The following is a 15,124-nucleotide window of genomic DNA, read 5'->3' on the forward strand; positions in this document are numbered from 1 at the left end:
AGTAAAGTGGAAATACTAATAAAACACAGCTCTTATGATACTGCCATGTAGAGCAAGCCTCAAAGAATAATGACGTTTGAAATTTATCACTGCCATTTTTAAAAACTTCCACATTTCTATGTGGAGAGTACCACTCTGGGCTTCACTGTAAGAGTGACCAAAGCTGAATTCCCTGGCTTGTAGGAATACAACTGAAATTCGGACAAACACACCAAGTATAAGAAACCGGCTGAGATCCAAGCGGTAGACAGTATTCACCTACTATTCATCTACAGTGACCATCACATTTGCTCTCCGGTTTGTTGTTCATGGTTCTGTTCCTCTGCTCAGTCAGGTGCACCTGATGTCATGGACCACTGTCATAGTCCTCAGCACTGGGCACAATCATTCATGTGAAGTATAGTTTCTCCACTTGATGGCCATATGGCTGCTCTTGTCTTTAAGTTCCCCGAGGGCAGTTAGCCCCATCTTATTTATCAGTGCATGGTACAGAGCTGGTATGCAATAAATGTTTGAAATGAGCCAGTACAGTGTGGGTGCCTAGTAAATAATATATTCAATGGATAAAGATGTATGAATGAATCCACTCTGCACACCAGGAAAATCAATGAAATAGACAAACATTTGTGAGACACACACCAGATTCTACGTTTTGAAAGCATTCCCATTCCCCAGTCCCAACATCTTTTTTTTTTTTTAAACATGTAAGGAAGTTAAGGCTTACAAGATGCAGTAACTTGCCCAACCCATATAACTGATAAAAAGATCTAAACCAGTCTGTCAGGTTTCAAGTCCACTGGTAAAGGAAAACCTTTGTTTCTAAATTTTAAAAAATTTCAAACATTAACTGTTTTTGTTTTTGCCTAACAATGACTGCAAGAGTCTAGGAAAAAGAGCTGTGGTACTGGAATAGGAGAAAAAGGAGCTGAATACCAGCTCTGCCACACACTAATGGGGAATCCTGGAGCATGTCATTTTCTCTCTCTCAGCCTGTTCCCTCACCTGGAGCTAACACTCCCTAGATCACTGTTCTGTTAGGATAATTAAGAGGGAAGTTCCAATGTATATACAAAAGATTAACCCTTCAAAAGTTGTAGTTTTCCCATCTGTACCTCCCTACATCTCACTGATGTCAATCACCTCCCTAATCACAAAACCCTGGAATCTTAAAGCCGAAAAGAATCCAAGAGGTCATCTAAGCCACGTTCCTGGTTCTAAACATGCAGAAATCAAGGCTCAGAGATGAGAGATGACTTGTTCTACATCAGAGAGAAAGAACTGCATGGCCAGGACTAACACTCAAGTCTTCTGATTCTCTGTCAGTGTTCCTTCTGCCACATGGCCTAGTAGTCCTGGAAATCAAGTTTCCATTTTGTGAGTATGAATGTCATTAATGAAAATAAAAAATCTCGGCCCGGCACAGTGGTTCACACCTGTAATCCCAGCACTTTGGGATGCCAAGGCGGGCTGATTACCTGGTCAGGAGTTGGAAACCAGCCTGACCAACATGGTGAAACCCCGCCTCTACTAAAAATACAAAAATTAGCCGGGCATGGTGGTGCACACCTGTAATCCCAGCTACTTGGGAGGCTGAGGCAGGAGAATCGCTTAAACCCGGGAGGCGGAGGTTGCAGTCAGTCAAGATTGCACCACTGCACTCCAGCCTAGGCAACAGAGTGAGACTCCATCTCCAAAAAAAAAAAAAAAAAAAGAAAGAAAAGAAGAAAATAAAAAATCTCTGAGAATTAGAACACCTGGATTCCACGCCCAGCTAGGTGACTCTAGGCTGTCATTTGATTTCTCTGGATAGAGGTCTTCAAGAAAGTAAAATCAGGGCCTCATTCTTTGAGGGAGAAGACAATCTCTCCACGGCAAATCATGCAGAGCAAAGTACCCCATGATGAGAAGGTTGAATGTAAAATCACATCATCCCTCTACGGGGATTGTCTCCTGGGCTAGATCTCAGTGCTTGATATTCATTCCAACCAGATTCCCTCTATTAACCTGGTAATTGATCAGGTAGTGAGAAGGTAGTAGGATAACAGTAACCACATTGTAACAAAAATATGTCCATGTTGTTTACTTCTTAGTCCCCTAACCTCCAAGAATTACAATCAACATGTCTTAAATGACACCTGACATCTGCCTCTTTAAAATTACTCTCTTGAAAATAAAAGAATAAAATCACCCTGTCATTTTCTCCTCTGAATGGCCTGGTGAGTTGGGCTGGGCATCTGAGCACACATCCCTGTCATCTGAGAGGAAGTGACTGATGGGAGAGGAAGTATCTGGAAGGTGACTAACGTCTAAAGGCAATTCCTTAGCCAGTTCCAAGGCTGGCTGACAAGCAAGAACAAAGAAGAGGCTTCTTGCTCCACTCTCACCTCAGAAAGCACTGCCTCAGATTCCCCAAACACAAACCAGACAAGTAGGGTATATCCCACCTCCCAAAAACATGTACAGTGTCTTCAAGGACATGGTAACAGACTATGATTTGTGGTCAGCAAGTCCAAAATAGCTGCCAATGGGAATGTCCACCTCATCTTTGGCCCTCTTTCAGTGCTTCCTAATTCAGGGATGATTTCCTTATCCATCCAGCTCCACAAGCCAGACACAGACCAGAAAATCATCCTTCAAACCCCTCTCTAACCCTGTTCCCTACATACATCATCAAATCCAACCACTTTTGAATTCATTCACTCCATCTTCATCCTAACAAGTAAGCTCAGGTTACTACTCTCTCACCCAGAGCACTGCAAAAAACGTCTTGATTACTTTCTCTATCCTCACAAATCCTTCTCAGGGATATACTCGGCAGCACAGCCCCAGGGGTCTTTTCAAAACAGATTTGATTACCTCACCTCCCCATTTAAATCCTTGTTCAAAGCTTCCCCGTGCCATTAGGTTAAAGAGAACACCTCTACCAGTCATACCTGGTCTTCCCCCAGAGCTTCACCTTTCACCACCATCTACTTCACCCTAGGGCTCCTGTCACATAACTTTCTTTTGGTTCCTCAAAACTGCCAAATTCCACTTGCCTCAGACCTTCTGTTCCTCCTTTTTCCTCCCCCTGTTCTTAACTGGTTCTTACTCATCCTTTAGCTCTCAGATCAAAAGATTTTAACCCAAGCCTGACAAACATGTTCTTTCCATGGCAAGAGTCTGCCTTCCTTCGAAAAGCCTTAAACCAATGGTGAATTCTACCTCATGGAATTTTCAGAAGATGGCTCCACAACAAAGGAAGCCACCACAGACTGGCAAGGTTCACAGCTAACTGCAGAAATGAGGCCTAGACACAGAGCTCAGAGTGGAAGAAGTTAGTTTTAAGAACTCAGCATAGAGGATTTAACTTCAGAGTAAAATGCCGAAAAATTTTGTTGTGATTCCTGTTTAACTCATTATGAACTGACCATCAAGACAAAAATCCCAATGTCTTCCCTTGGGATTTTCAGTATAATATGAAGCAACAGGAGAGAGTTAATATAATGGTAAGGGGGAAATAATCTCACAAAGAGATGTCTTTAATGAAGTTGATCCTTCTTTTTCAGACACCATCTTGCTCTGTCACCTAGGCTGGAGTGCAGTGGTGCAATCACAGCTCACTGCAGTCTCAACCTCCTAGGCTCAAGTGATTCTTCCGCCTCAGCCTCCCAACATCCTGGGGTTACAGGCATGAGCCACTATGCCCAGCAATCCTTCTATACCATATACGGGAATATGTAAAAGGTAGTGAATATCTAATCTCCATCTTCTTTTAGAAATAGACTAACAAAAACTGATCTATGAAAGGAAGACTAGCAAAATACAGTCACAGAGATAAGCAGCCAAGAGAATAACTGCTAAAATCATGTTGAGACTTTTCTTTAAAGAAGTATGTAGGTTGAGTGCAGTGGCTCACACCTGTAATCCCAGCACTTTGGGAGGCCAAGGCGGGCAGATCACCTGAGGTCAGGAGTTTGAGATCAGACTGGCCAATATGGTGAAACCCCATCTCTATTAAAAATTCAAAAACTAGCCAGGTGTGTTGGCTGGTGCCTGTAATCCCAGCTACTCGGGAGGCTGAGGCAGGAGAATCACTTGAGCCTGGGAAGCAGGGGCTGCAGTGAACTGAGATGGTGCCACTGCACTCCAGCCTGGGCAACAGAAAGAGACTCTGTCTCAAAACAAAACAAAACAAAACAGAACAAAAGCATGTACATGAAGCCACTGAACAAGTAAGACAAATAGCTCCTAATTCAAAATACAGTCACTCTGGATTTGTCTCTTACTGGGCACTAAGCAAGCAAAGCCCTGGAGAACTCTTACTGAAAGGAGCAGTGGTGGACTTTCAGTATTATGCAGCCAACTTCTTTCTTCATTCATGGTTACCCCCGCACCCCCACCAGCTGAGTAGGGGGTGGGGGTAAAGGAGAAGGAAGTAAGGCCAGAAGACTAACCTTAGGCTCAAGGCCACTGCCTCAGCTCAGGCAGCATTAAGTAAAAGCTGCTTTCTAGAAACATACCCAACACTAAAAAGCCCAGGCTACATTTTTTTTATTTTTTATTTTTGGAAAGAGATCCAGAAGCAAATGTAGTTTAACATATTAGAAGGGACCATTCCCACAAGAATAGCACATTTTCCAAGTTCAGATGGGTTGCCTTTTCCGCTAAGGGTAATTTTTCTTTTTACATGATTTCAATTCGCTGACCTTTTCTGAGTTTGCAACATTTCTTGGTGGCTTCATGCTTTTCTGAAAAGTTTTAAGTGACTTTCTTTGAAGAGAGCTATTTAATGCCAATGATTGTAAAAAACATTTGTTCATAATTATCCAGACATAGACTGGAACAATGCTGAAACAAGAGCAGCATGCAAAAATGTATTTAAGGACTATCATCCCAAAATGCTGCTAAAAGCTATTAACCAGTATGTGTTAATTGCCACAGCATTCATATTAATTTTCACTTCAGGCTCGACATTGTGGAATATTTCCCCTGATACATTTTAAACAAAGTTTAATTTAAGGAACTGCTTCTATCAACACTTATGAAAATTAACAGCCAAGCAATTAGCACTCATGAATTATCCCCTCCCCCATGCTCTCTGCAGCTTCCCTGTTAAAACAGTTTCTAACTGAGAAATGGTTACTTTCTAAAAGTTAACACAATCAAAGTCACAGTTGTCTATATGAACCAGAACTGGTTTGTTTTTTCAAGCACTTGTCAAGTCAAAGATTCCCCTTATATTTAGAAAATAGTATTTAGCTAGGCCCAAAAAGTAGGATATTTAACATTTTAGAAACTGCCAAGCAATCACCAATATTGAATCATTTTCTCACCCAAGGTTTAAAAAAAAAAAAAGCCATTCCCCCATCCACCCAAAGGAAGTAATTACTTGTCTCAGTCTTCCTAGTGAAGGACGAGAACCCCACTGGATTCCCTGAACTTCAATGTGCAGATCGTTTTCACCCCCACTCTGCTGTACTTCTTCTTTAAGACACTATTCTAAAATCCCGGCTTTTACAAACACATTCCCTCTCACTCAGTACTGTCAACCTCATAATGAAGTACGTGAGAGAGACATCGCCACTGTCCCATCGTCAGTGCCGTTGTCACCCCTTTACAAAGAGAAAGCAGCAGAAGTGGAATATTTGTTTCCTATGTACTACACATCCTGCTCATTTCATCCTCCTGAGGAAGATACACAGTCATCATTTCTTTCACCTATCAGGACTGGAACTTGTAGAGAAGAAACATTTTTTCCTTCTACCCTTGTAAATGCTTGGCTGAGGCCCCTGTAACAAGAAACAGAGTAACAAAAGACAAGTACACAGATTTAGTTAACCTAAATTTTACATGGCATAGAGCCTTCATAAGAAAAGACCCAAGAAACCGTTGGTTAAATCTGAGAGTTTTTACATTAAGTTTGACGAAAAGTGGAGAGTCATGTGGAAAATATAACAGGATGAAGGTAGGAAGTAAGTGTTGTAAACTGCGGGGAAATTTAGCAAAGCCTGTTCTTTAAGATTCATCTTCGGAGATGAGGATGCTCCTTTCCTCCAGGCAGAGAGAGAACACATCTCACATGAGGGCCTTGTGACCTGCTTAGAGGAGATGGGCAGGGGAAGATCAGAGTTATTCCTGCCATTTCTCAAGTTCCCTCAGATTATGATACTCAATATTCCAAGGTGCCACATTTTGGGGTAGTAGATCCTGAACTCCATGCTTCATGAGGTTAAGTAGCTAGCCTGAGGTCACACCATAAGTGGAGCCATGGGGATTCCAACTGAGGCTTTACTACAGAATAGGTCGCTTTACTAAATGATGCTGCCTCTCACTGTGCTAGATGCTTCATCCTAGCATTATCCTATTTGATGGTCTCAGGAGCCTTGTGAGGAACTCACACTCATCTCCTTTCAGAGGTGAAAAGAACTGACTGAGATGACATAACTTGCTAATCAGTCCCCCCCCTTCTTTTTTTATTAGTAACTGTATTGACAGGAAATGGGTACTTGAACTTCTGATGGTCTACTAAGGATAATATCTGCAAATGTAATTTGACCAGAATAGTGATAATGTGCTAGCAAAAGAGTCTCAAGAAAGTGATACGGCATAAAATGGATAGGGTTAGATTTCCTTCTTAAAACATAACCTAATCTGAAACAGGTGGAGAAACAGGGCAGAAAAACCACATATTTTGAGGCACTTAAATCAGTGCTGAATGTCTACTGCCTCTCAGCAAAGCCCACTCCCCGATCACCTCAAAGCAACCTCTTGTCACAACCAACAGCTCCCACATCCAGTGAAATCAGGACTGGTACAAGAAGTTTTCCAACTGTCTCAACCTCTAGAATAGAGGTTTTGTGTTGTTAATGAGGCTATTCAGGGGTTCCATTCTCAACAATGCTTAAGAATTCAGGCAGATGCTTGAGGCTGGTTTTGCCGGTCTGACCAAAGCATGCCCTAAAACTGCTTGGCAATCAACCTTGAACTTTTTTCAAATCATCAGTAAACAGTTATTGATAATGCAGACTCTAAAAGAGATCACAGACAGCATCACCAACATGCTAAAGAAATAGTATCAACATGATACACCTGACCCCCAAAATTGTCAAAATTACAAGGCACACATGCCTAAGTACAGCCTTTCCCTCTCAATTTCATGCCTTAAAAATTAGCTAACCACAATCTAAAAAAGCTTTTTATAAAATTATTAACCAGCTACAGGAACCAAAAATTACTTGGAAATATTCACTTTAATTTAGCACAATAGTTAAGTGAAGCTCACCCTTAGAATCATTAAAACCAACAATCCAGTTGGCACAAACTGTTAAGAACACTAGATGTGCCTGCTTGACTAAAATGTAATAGCAAAGCCATTGCAAAAGCAAAATCTTTTCTTCAAATCTAACATTAATCTTAAGAAGGATTTCACAGCAGTTAGTCTCTTGAGGAAATACATAATTAAATAGTTTTTTAGCATATTTAATTAGACCCCAAACTCTTCCCTGTCCCCTTCTCTCCCCAATTATGTACTATTTGCCCAAGAGACCTAAGCAACTCAGTTAATTATGTAAATAAGGCAAGAGTTATTCCCAAGAAAAGCATTGTGAATATTTGTAGGGGGGAAAAACTGTACATATTTTAGAGGCTTTAACAAACCTATATGAAAAAAAAATAGGAGTATCAAAATACGTAGCAAACCCTTATATTTGAGGCAAAAAGTATGGCGTTCCAATGATAAGACAGTGAATCATTAAAACAAGACACTCATTTCATTTCTTAAATATGAGCCGAATAAAAATAAAATAATTTTAAGTTACAACAGTAACAAAAATTTAGTGCCGAATGTCAGATGATTTATGGGAAGAATCAATCTGGAAATTATTAGAGTCGACTCTCACGGAAAAGGCTTTATTATCAAGGGGTTGACATGATCTTAACTCTAGAGGCAGCCATGGTGCTGTTATAACTACTACAATCCCATTATTATGCAATCACAAAATGCTAATTTGATCATTTTGAGGTGTTATTTGAATAGTCATTTTAATTTCTAGGTTACAAAAAGGCTTGACTCAAGTATAATTCTCTATTAATCATTGAGATGTCATTGTATATCATATTGATGCATTTCACAAAGATAAAGACTAATTTAATATGTACAGTACAATATCCTTCAAATATTAGCCATTTTCATTACATATCTGCCAAATGCATCAATATTAAATAACAGATGAGAACAAGGGTTTAATTATATTTTAGCAATTGTAATATGTAAGATAATAATACAATAGCATCACATAAGATAGACTTATCAATATCTAAATCTTTCTTAATCAATGCATAATGGTGATTGCTCTGCACTCACATCCTTTGTGGATTACAAATGGACTTGCTATGACAAAAGCATTGAGAGTCTTCAGTGTAAACACACATCTAGCAAGAATAATTCCTTTGTGACTAAGGAAATGGTTTACTTTTTATTTTCCTGCTGGTACTTCAGAAGTTAGATATATACACACCAAGCAGAGTTCACAACCTTGTGACAAATCCAAACCTAAGTAATTAACAATAAAGTCTATGGTATAAAGAGAATTCTAGAGTATTTTAAAAGATCTATGCTTTTTTTATATGTAAACACATTATCACACATTAACTATTCCAGAAATTACATCCTCAAACAATGAGATGGTATCACGCAATGGAAGCAAATAAATTCCAACTGCTTACCCTAATCCCAACAATAACTTCTCACATGTCTAAATGAATCCATTGTAGTATTTTTTTAAAATCCTATATAGTCCAACTCGCCATTTTCCAGAGGCTGACATTCCTGTCCCCTGGGGGAACTCCTTTCTCTGTGCTACATTCCACAAAACAGGAGAAAGAGAAGCTTTACATCAATACAGTCTATAACTTACTAAAAGTGCTGTCAGGTGTTTTTTGGAGGAAACTTCCTGAGTATATTAGGATCTTTATATTATTTATGCATTTTGTTTCTAGTTTTTGCTCTTCTCTCCCAGAAACATCAATAACCTCATGTGCTAATGGCCATACATGCTTACTTAAACCTATGGAAACCTGCTGATTTGTAGGAAGTAAAAGTCTTTCGAAGAGAAAACATCTCTGCTCAAAGAGGACAACTGACAGAACCAGCTCATGAAAAAATAAATAAATAAATAAATAAAATTCAAGCATAAGCAAAAAGCTATATGTTTATTAACTGCAATGGCATTGAAATAAGACAGATTATACATGACACCTCCAGGCAAAAAGTTATCACTCAGCACTCCACAACACTGCCAGAAAGCAAACATCACGGCAATAAATACAAAAATCAACCGCTACTGTCTTCTGAACAAGGCCCTGCTCAGGTCAGCACAGAGACACAAGAAGGCAGGGGTTTGGGGAAGGGGTGCTGCACATGAAACTAGGATCCACCTGAAACAGTGGCCATGTTTCTAAAAGGAAAACAAACACACTTTAATTTTATAACAGCAAACTGTTAGCACAAACAGGCAAAAAATAAAGTTAGCCTCCATAGCAAGTGTCAAGATCCCACTACAGTGAAATACTGAAATGCAAGCAATAGCCTAGGATTCTGAAATGAAGCTCAGATCTCAACAATTTCTACAATTATAATAAAGAATCAATCAAGACAATGTAAATTGCCTCCCAGAACCACTTTCAAGGCTTTCCCAACACAATTAGACCTTGATTAATCACAATCTAACTAATCCAACTTCTCAAGTATACTTAGGAGATAAAACAGACTAAAAATATACACATATATATTTCTCCCTTCCTCCCCCTCCTCTTTCTCTCTATCATATATATAAATACATATACACACCTATATATAAACAAATATATACTATACATATATACATATATATGTATATATACATTTGGGAGGATTAAAATACAACACTCCTGAGATATCTATACACAGAGAAACAGAGAATGAGAGAGCACAGGACTGTTTTTGTTTTAATCCTCCCAAATATATTACTGTGGAAACAACACCGAACCCAAATTCATACCTTTACATCAACAGTCTTAGAAAATGTGGAGTGACATTCTATAACTGTCAACTGACATTCTATGAAGCACTTCTGAAACCCTAAATCTAATAATAATACCAACAACAACTCCACTCAATTACAGTTTTACTTAAAGAGACAAAGTCTCATTTTTACTTACCTTGCCATCAAATTTGGAATACTCGTTAAACGGGTTATTCAGCTGCAGAGGGCACTGTTCTAGGCGTACAGATAATATTGACTGCTTTCCAGAAATTGGAGGCTTCTCTTTGAGAGACTTTTTTTCAAACAGTGACTTTAACTCCTGGGCTGTGACACAAGAGGAAGAAAAACATCCTGTGATTACACAGAGACAACTTGTCCACCTTCCCTAAAATGTCTTCCTTAGAACCTGAAGGAAAAAGCATCCAGAGGCATGTTCAGGTCAGATGTATGCAGAAAGCCCCACAATATACTGTGCACTGAAAAGGCAGAGCCCAGAAAAACGTGCAGGCCAGGAAAGTCAATTTGGAAAGAGAAGGGGTTAAGGGAGAGGGGAGAATCAGACAAAGCAACAATGGAGCCATTTTATAAGAAGAGCACTCACAGCCAGGAGACCTAAGCTTTGGCCCGGCTTTGCTAACAGCAAGCTATGTGATAGTGAACACTTCTCTAAATCTCTCTGGGCTTGTCAAACTAGATAATCTCAAAGATCTCTCCTGCCTCTAATATTATGTGATTTTGGAATTCTAGTTCTTCAAGGTCAAGATCTACATATTAATCCTCTAACACTCTTCAGTTGCACCTTGCACAAACTCTTGATGCCAAAGATGAAGAGGAGAAAAAAGAGAAAGGATATTTATAGTAACAGTAGCTAACATTTACTGCTTCTTGGCCTTTTGGCTAAGATCAAGTGTAGTAACAGTAGCTAACATTTATTTAGCAAGTCAATATATCTCATTTAATCCTCATAACAAGCCTCTGAGGTAGATACTAGCATTATCTCAGATTTGTCAATGTGGAAACAAGCTTAGAATATTCTGATTAGCCCTGGACCACACAGCTAATAAGTAACAGAACTAGAATTTGCACCTGACCAAGGTTCTTATACATTAGGGCACTAATGAACAAGGTAAGACTAACTCAATAAATTTTGTTGCATGAATGAATGACTGAAATAATTCAGATTAAATTATTATTAAATCTGAATCTTCAGTTCTTATTCATTAGTGAACCAAGAAAAGTTTCGTATCTTTTCAAAGATCATTTAATTCTCTAAATCAATTGGAATATTAATCAAGGTGGTGGTAGCTAGATGATAAGTGACTATCAGGAAATGTCCACACTTAAAGTTTTTAAATAATTCAATCTGAGACTTTAAAATCTGCAATAAACATGTTCAACCCCATTCCACTTTAGCATTGTCAAATTAAACCGAGAGAGAACAGAACTCTATAACAGTCATTTAGAACTTCCAAAAAAAATGTAACTGCAGCTGGGCACCATGGCTCCAACCTGTAATCCCAGCACTTTAGAAAGGCAAGGTGGGAGGATCACTTGAGCACAGGAGTTCAACATAATCAATATATTAAACACAGATTTGAAGAGGAATTAGACTATAATTTGATTAAAAGTAATATTTTAAATATGGGAAGTACTTTTCTACCTGTAATCTATGACGAGTTTCATGGTTATAATTGGGAAAGAAATGATCCTTTATTAAGCATCTGTTATGAGCCAGGATCAATACTAGGTATTTTCCTCACCTGGCACAGTCACAGTCTTCACAGATGCTAAGAGAGATGTTACTACTAGCTCCATGAAGAAACTGAGGAATCCCAAGCTTAAGTAATGTATAGACTTCACACAGCTGTTACCAATAGGGTTAGGTGCAAGGTGATGCTATGATTAACCCTTTCATTCTCAGATATTCACACTCAGACCTCTCTCCTCAACCTAACATCTCCTCCCCTCTTCCTCCTTTGTCGAGGCTTGGAGAATAGAAACAACCAAAGAGAACTTTTGCATGCTCTCATCTGCTCTTCTATCTGCCTGTCCTCCTGTTACCATGGATGAACTCCCTCTGCCCTTACCTTAGGCCAGCCCTTCCTTGTGCACTAGATCCCATCCCTCTTGCCAACTCATGAACAGCTCTCCAGTAATTCTCTTCTCTCTCTTCCATTATCACTTTTTCTCTTACTGAATTAGTCACATTGGCACACAGTACTGAAACACTGCTCATTAAAAAAAAAAAAAAATCTGCTCTGTATCCCATACTCCCTCCCTTCTGGTTACTACCATATTTTTTTCCTTCTTAAAATGTCTTCTATATTCTTTTTGTCCAGTACCTCCACTTCCATTCAATCAAATCCACTCCAAGCAGGCATATTCAGGTCACACTACTCCACCAAAGCAGCTTTCATCGAAGTTACCAATGATCCCTTTGTTGCTAAATCTGTTGGTCAATTTTTAATCCTCATCTTACAAGATGTCTTGGCAGCATTTGACACGGTTCATCACTCCCTCCTGTTTTAACATTTTTTTCACTTGCTCCCCAGGACTCCACTCTATCTGGCTTTTATACTGTCTCTCAGGCTACTCCTTCTTGGTCCCTCTGCTGATTCATCTCATTTCCCCCTTGAATCACTGGTATTTCCCAAGGCACAGCACTTGGACCTCTTCTCAATCTACATTCACACCACTGGTGATCTCATCCAGTCATATCCTTTTAAATACCATCTATAAGGGGCAAAACTAAATTGTGGTGACATAAATCAGAACAATACTTGCCTCTGGGGAGTAGAATGACTAAAAAGGAGCACCAGGGAACTTCTTTGGGGTGACAGAATTGCTCTATACTTGTCTGGGATGCTAGTTATATAAATGTATATGTCCGTCAAAAGTCATTGAGCTGTACATTTATTTATTTATTTATTTATTTTTTTTGAGACAGAGTCTCGCTCTGTCGCCCAGGCTAGAGTGCTGTGGCCGGATCTCAGCTCACTGCAAGCTCCGCCTCCCGGGTTCACGCCATTCTCCTGCCTCAGCCTCCGGAGTAGCTGGGACTACAGGTGCCCGCCACCTCGCCCGGCTAATTTTTTATATTTTTTAGTAGAGACGGGGTTTCACCGTGGTAGCCAGGATGGTCTCGATCTCCTGACCTCGTGATCCGCCCGTCTCGGCCTCCCAAAGTGCTGGGATTACAGGCTTGAGCCACCGCGCCCGGCCGAGCTGTACATTTAATAGCTGTACATTTCATTATATGTAAAGCATATCTCAAAAAAAAGTAAATAAAGAAAAAGGGCAACCCCAAGTAAATATCCTGTATATGCTACCAACTCTCAATGGTTATTTTTAACCCTAAACACTCCCTGAAATTATAGACATCCAACTTTTTCCCGGACACTTTCACTTGGATGCCCACCAGGCACCTCAAGTGTTACCTATCCGTAACCAAACTCTTGATCTTTCCCCAAAGCTCCCACTCCCACAATCTCCTCAGTTAATGGCAATTCAGTTCTGATAGGCCAAAAACTTGGGAGTCATCCTGATTTCTCACATCCTACATCCTACCCATCAACCAATACTTAAAAAGCTATTCAGAACCGTGGCAACCGCTAGCACCACTGTATTATCATCATCACCCTCAAACCCACTTTACTGTTTCTGCCCTTGCTTCCTCCATCCCGACGCTTGTTTCTTCCTGACACAGCCGCCAATATGAGTCTTTTAAAATACAAGTTACAACCTTCAGAATGAGGAGAAAACTTGATAAATCTGACCACATAAAAAGAAAATACTTTTGTATGGGAAAAAAGTAAAAAGACAAATGATAAATTAGGAAAGAATAAAGGTCAATATTCCTAATATATAAATATTCTAAAAGTAGACACTGAACAACACAGATAGAAAAATAAGACAAAAAATATGAAATGTTCACAGAAAAAGAAATGTAAACAGCTATTAAATGGAAAGATTCTCAACCACATTCATAAGAGACATGCAAATTAAAACTACATTTCACCAGATTGGCAAAAATCTAAAAGTTTGAGGCTCTGAGGACATAGACACTCTATATGTTACTGGTGGGTAACAGCAAAAGTCCTATGAAAGGGAATTCAGAAGATCAAGGAAAATCATATCTTCATTTACCCTCTGACCCAACAATACCACTTAGATACATTAGTAACACAAAATCTTAAAAAATATGTATAAAACTATTCCCTGCAGTGCCATTTGCAAAAGCCTGAAAACAATCAAACGTCCCTGACTGGGGCATGGGTTGGCACTGGTACATCTGTATCATAGAGTAGTATGCAAGCTGTAAAATGGAATGAAGCTTATCTCTATATATTGCTCCAGAAAAATCCTCAGAATATATTACTAAATGAAAAAAATTACAGATTGTACAAAACAGTATGTATAGTATGTTATCTTTAATCTAAAAAAGGGGGATATAAACATAAATATGCTTATATATAGTTTTAAAGGGACAAAAAACCGTTTTAAAAATGACTATAAAAGAGTGAAGGGAATAGAACGTGAAGCTAGATTTCTCTGACTTTATCTTGCTTTATGTTTTTGATTTTGAAGCCATTTTAAATAACTATAAAAGAAAATTAAAAGTGTAACCTCTAAAAACAAAGGCAAAATGAAATAAATAAACCTAAGTATAATAATGACTTGGCAGATTAACCACAAAGAGGGGAATTATTTTAAATAACTTTGTTACTCAGCAAATGACCCAATTTCTTCAACAAATAAATTATAAGAAAAAAAGTGAAAGAGAAGCTATAGATTAAAAAATGAGATATTAACCAAAGTAGTAGATGGATCTTAGATCCAAACGTGAACAAACCAATAGGGGAAAAAGAAAAATTTGAGATGATTTGAGAAATAATGAACAATAAGTGGATATTTAATAATATTAAATAATTATTTATTAGCCAGGCACTGTGGCTCACAACTATAATTCCAGCACTTTGGGAGGCCAAGATGGGCATATCACTTGAGCCCAGGAGTTCAAAACCAGCCAAATCCCATCTCTACAAAAAATGCAAAACTTAGCCAGGAATGGTGACTTGTGCCTGTAGTCCCAGCTGCTTGTGAGGCTGAGGAGGAAGAAA

General features: G+C 39.0%; 1 protein-coding gene and 1 pseudogene across 9 annotated transcripts in view; one reads left to right on the forward strand and one right to left on the reverse strand.

Moving 5' to 3' along the window:
* MAPKAP1 (MAPK associated protein 1) overlaps nucleotides 1-15,124 on the reverse strand; it is a 273,352-nt gene that overhangs the window by 209,158 nt on the left and 49,070 nt on the right. For all 9 annotated transcript variants that reach the window (XM_033191183.1, XM_033191206.1, XM_033191157.1 and 6 more), the window contains one exon: nucleotides 10,180-10,328. In XM_033191183.1, coding sequence (XP_033047074.1) covers nucleotides 10,180-10,328 — 149 coding nt within the window. The remainder of the gene's footprint in view (nucleotides 1-10,179; nucleotides 10,329-15,124) is intronic.
* Nucleotides 10,882-11,059, forward strand: LOC117073958 (annotated as a pseudogene).

Source organism: Trachypithecus francoisi, unplaced genomic scaffold (genome assembly GCF_009764315.1).
Source record: "Trachypithecus francoisi isolate TF-2019V2 unplaced genomic scaffold, Tfra_2.0 Contig01585, whole genome shotgun sequence".
Taxonomy (NCBI): Eukaryota; Metazoa; Chordata; class Mammalia; order Primates; family Cercopithecidae; genus Trachypithecus; species Trachypithecus francoisi.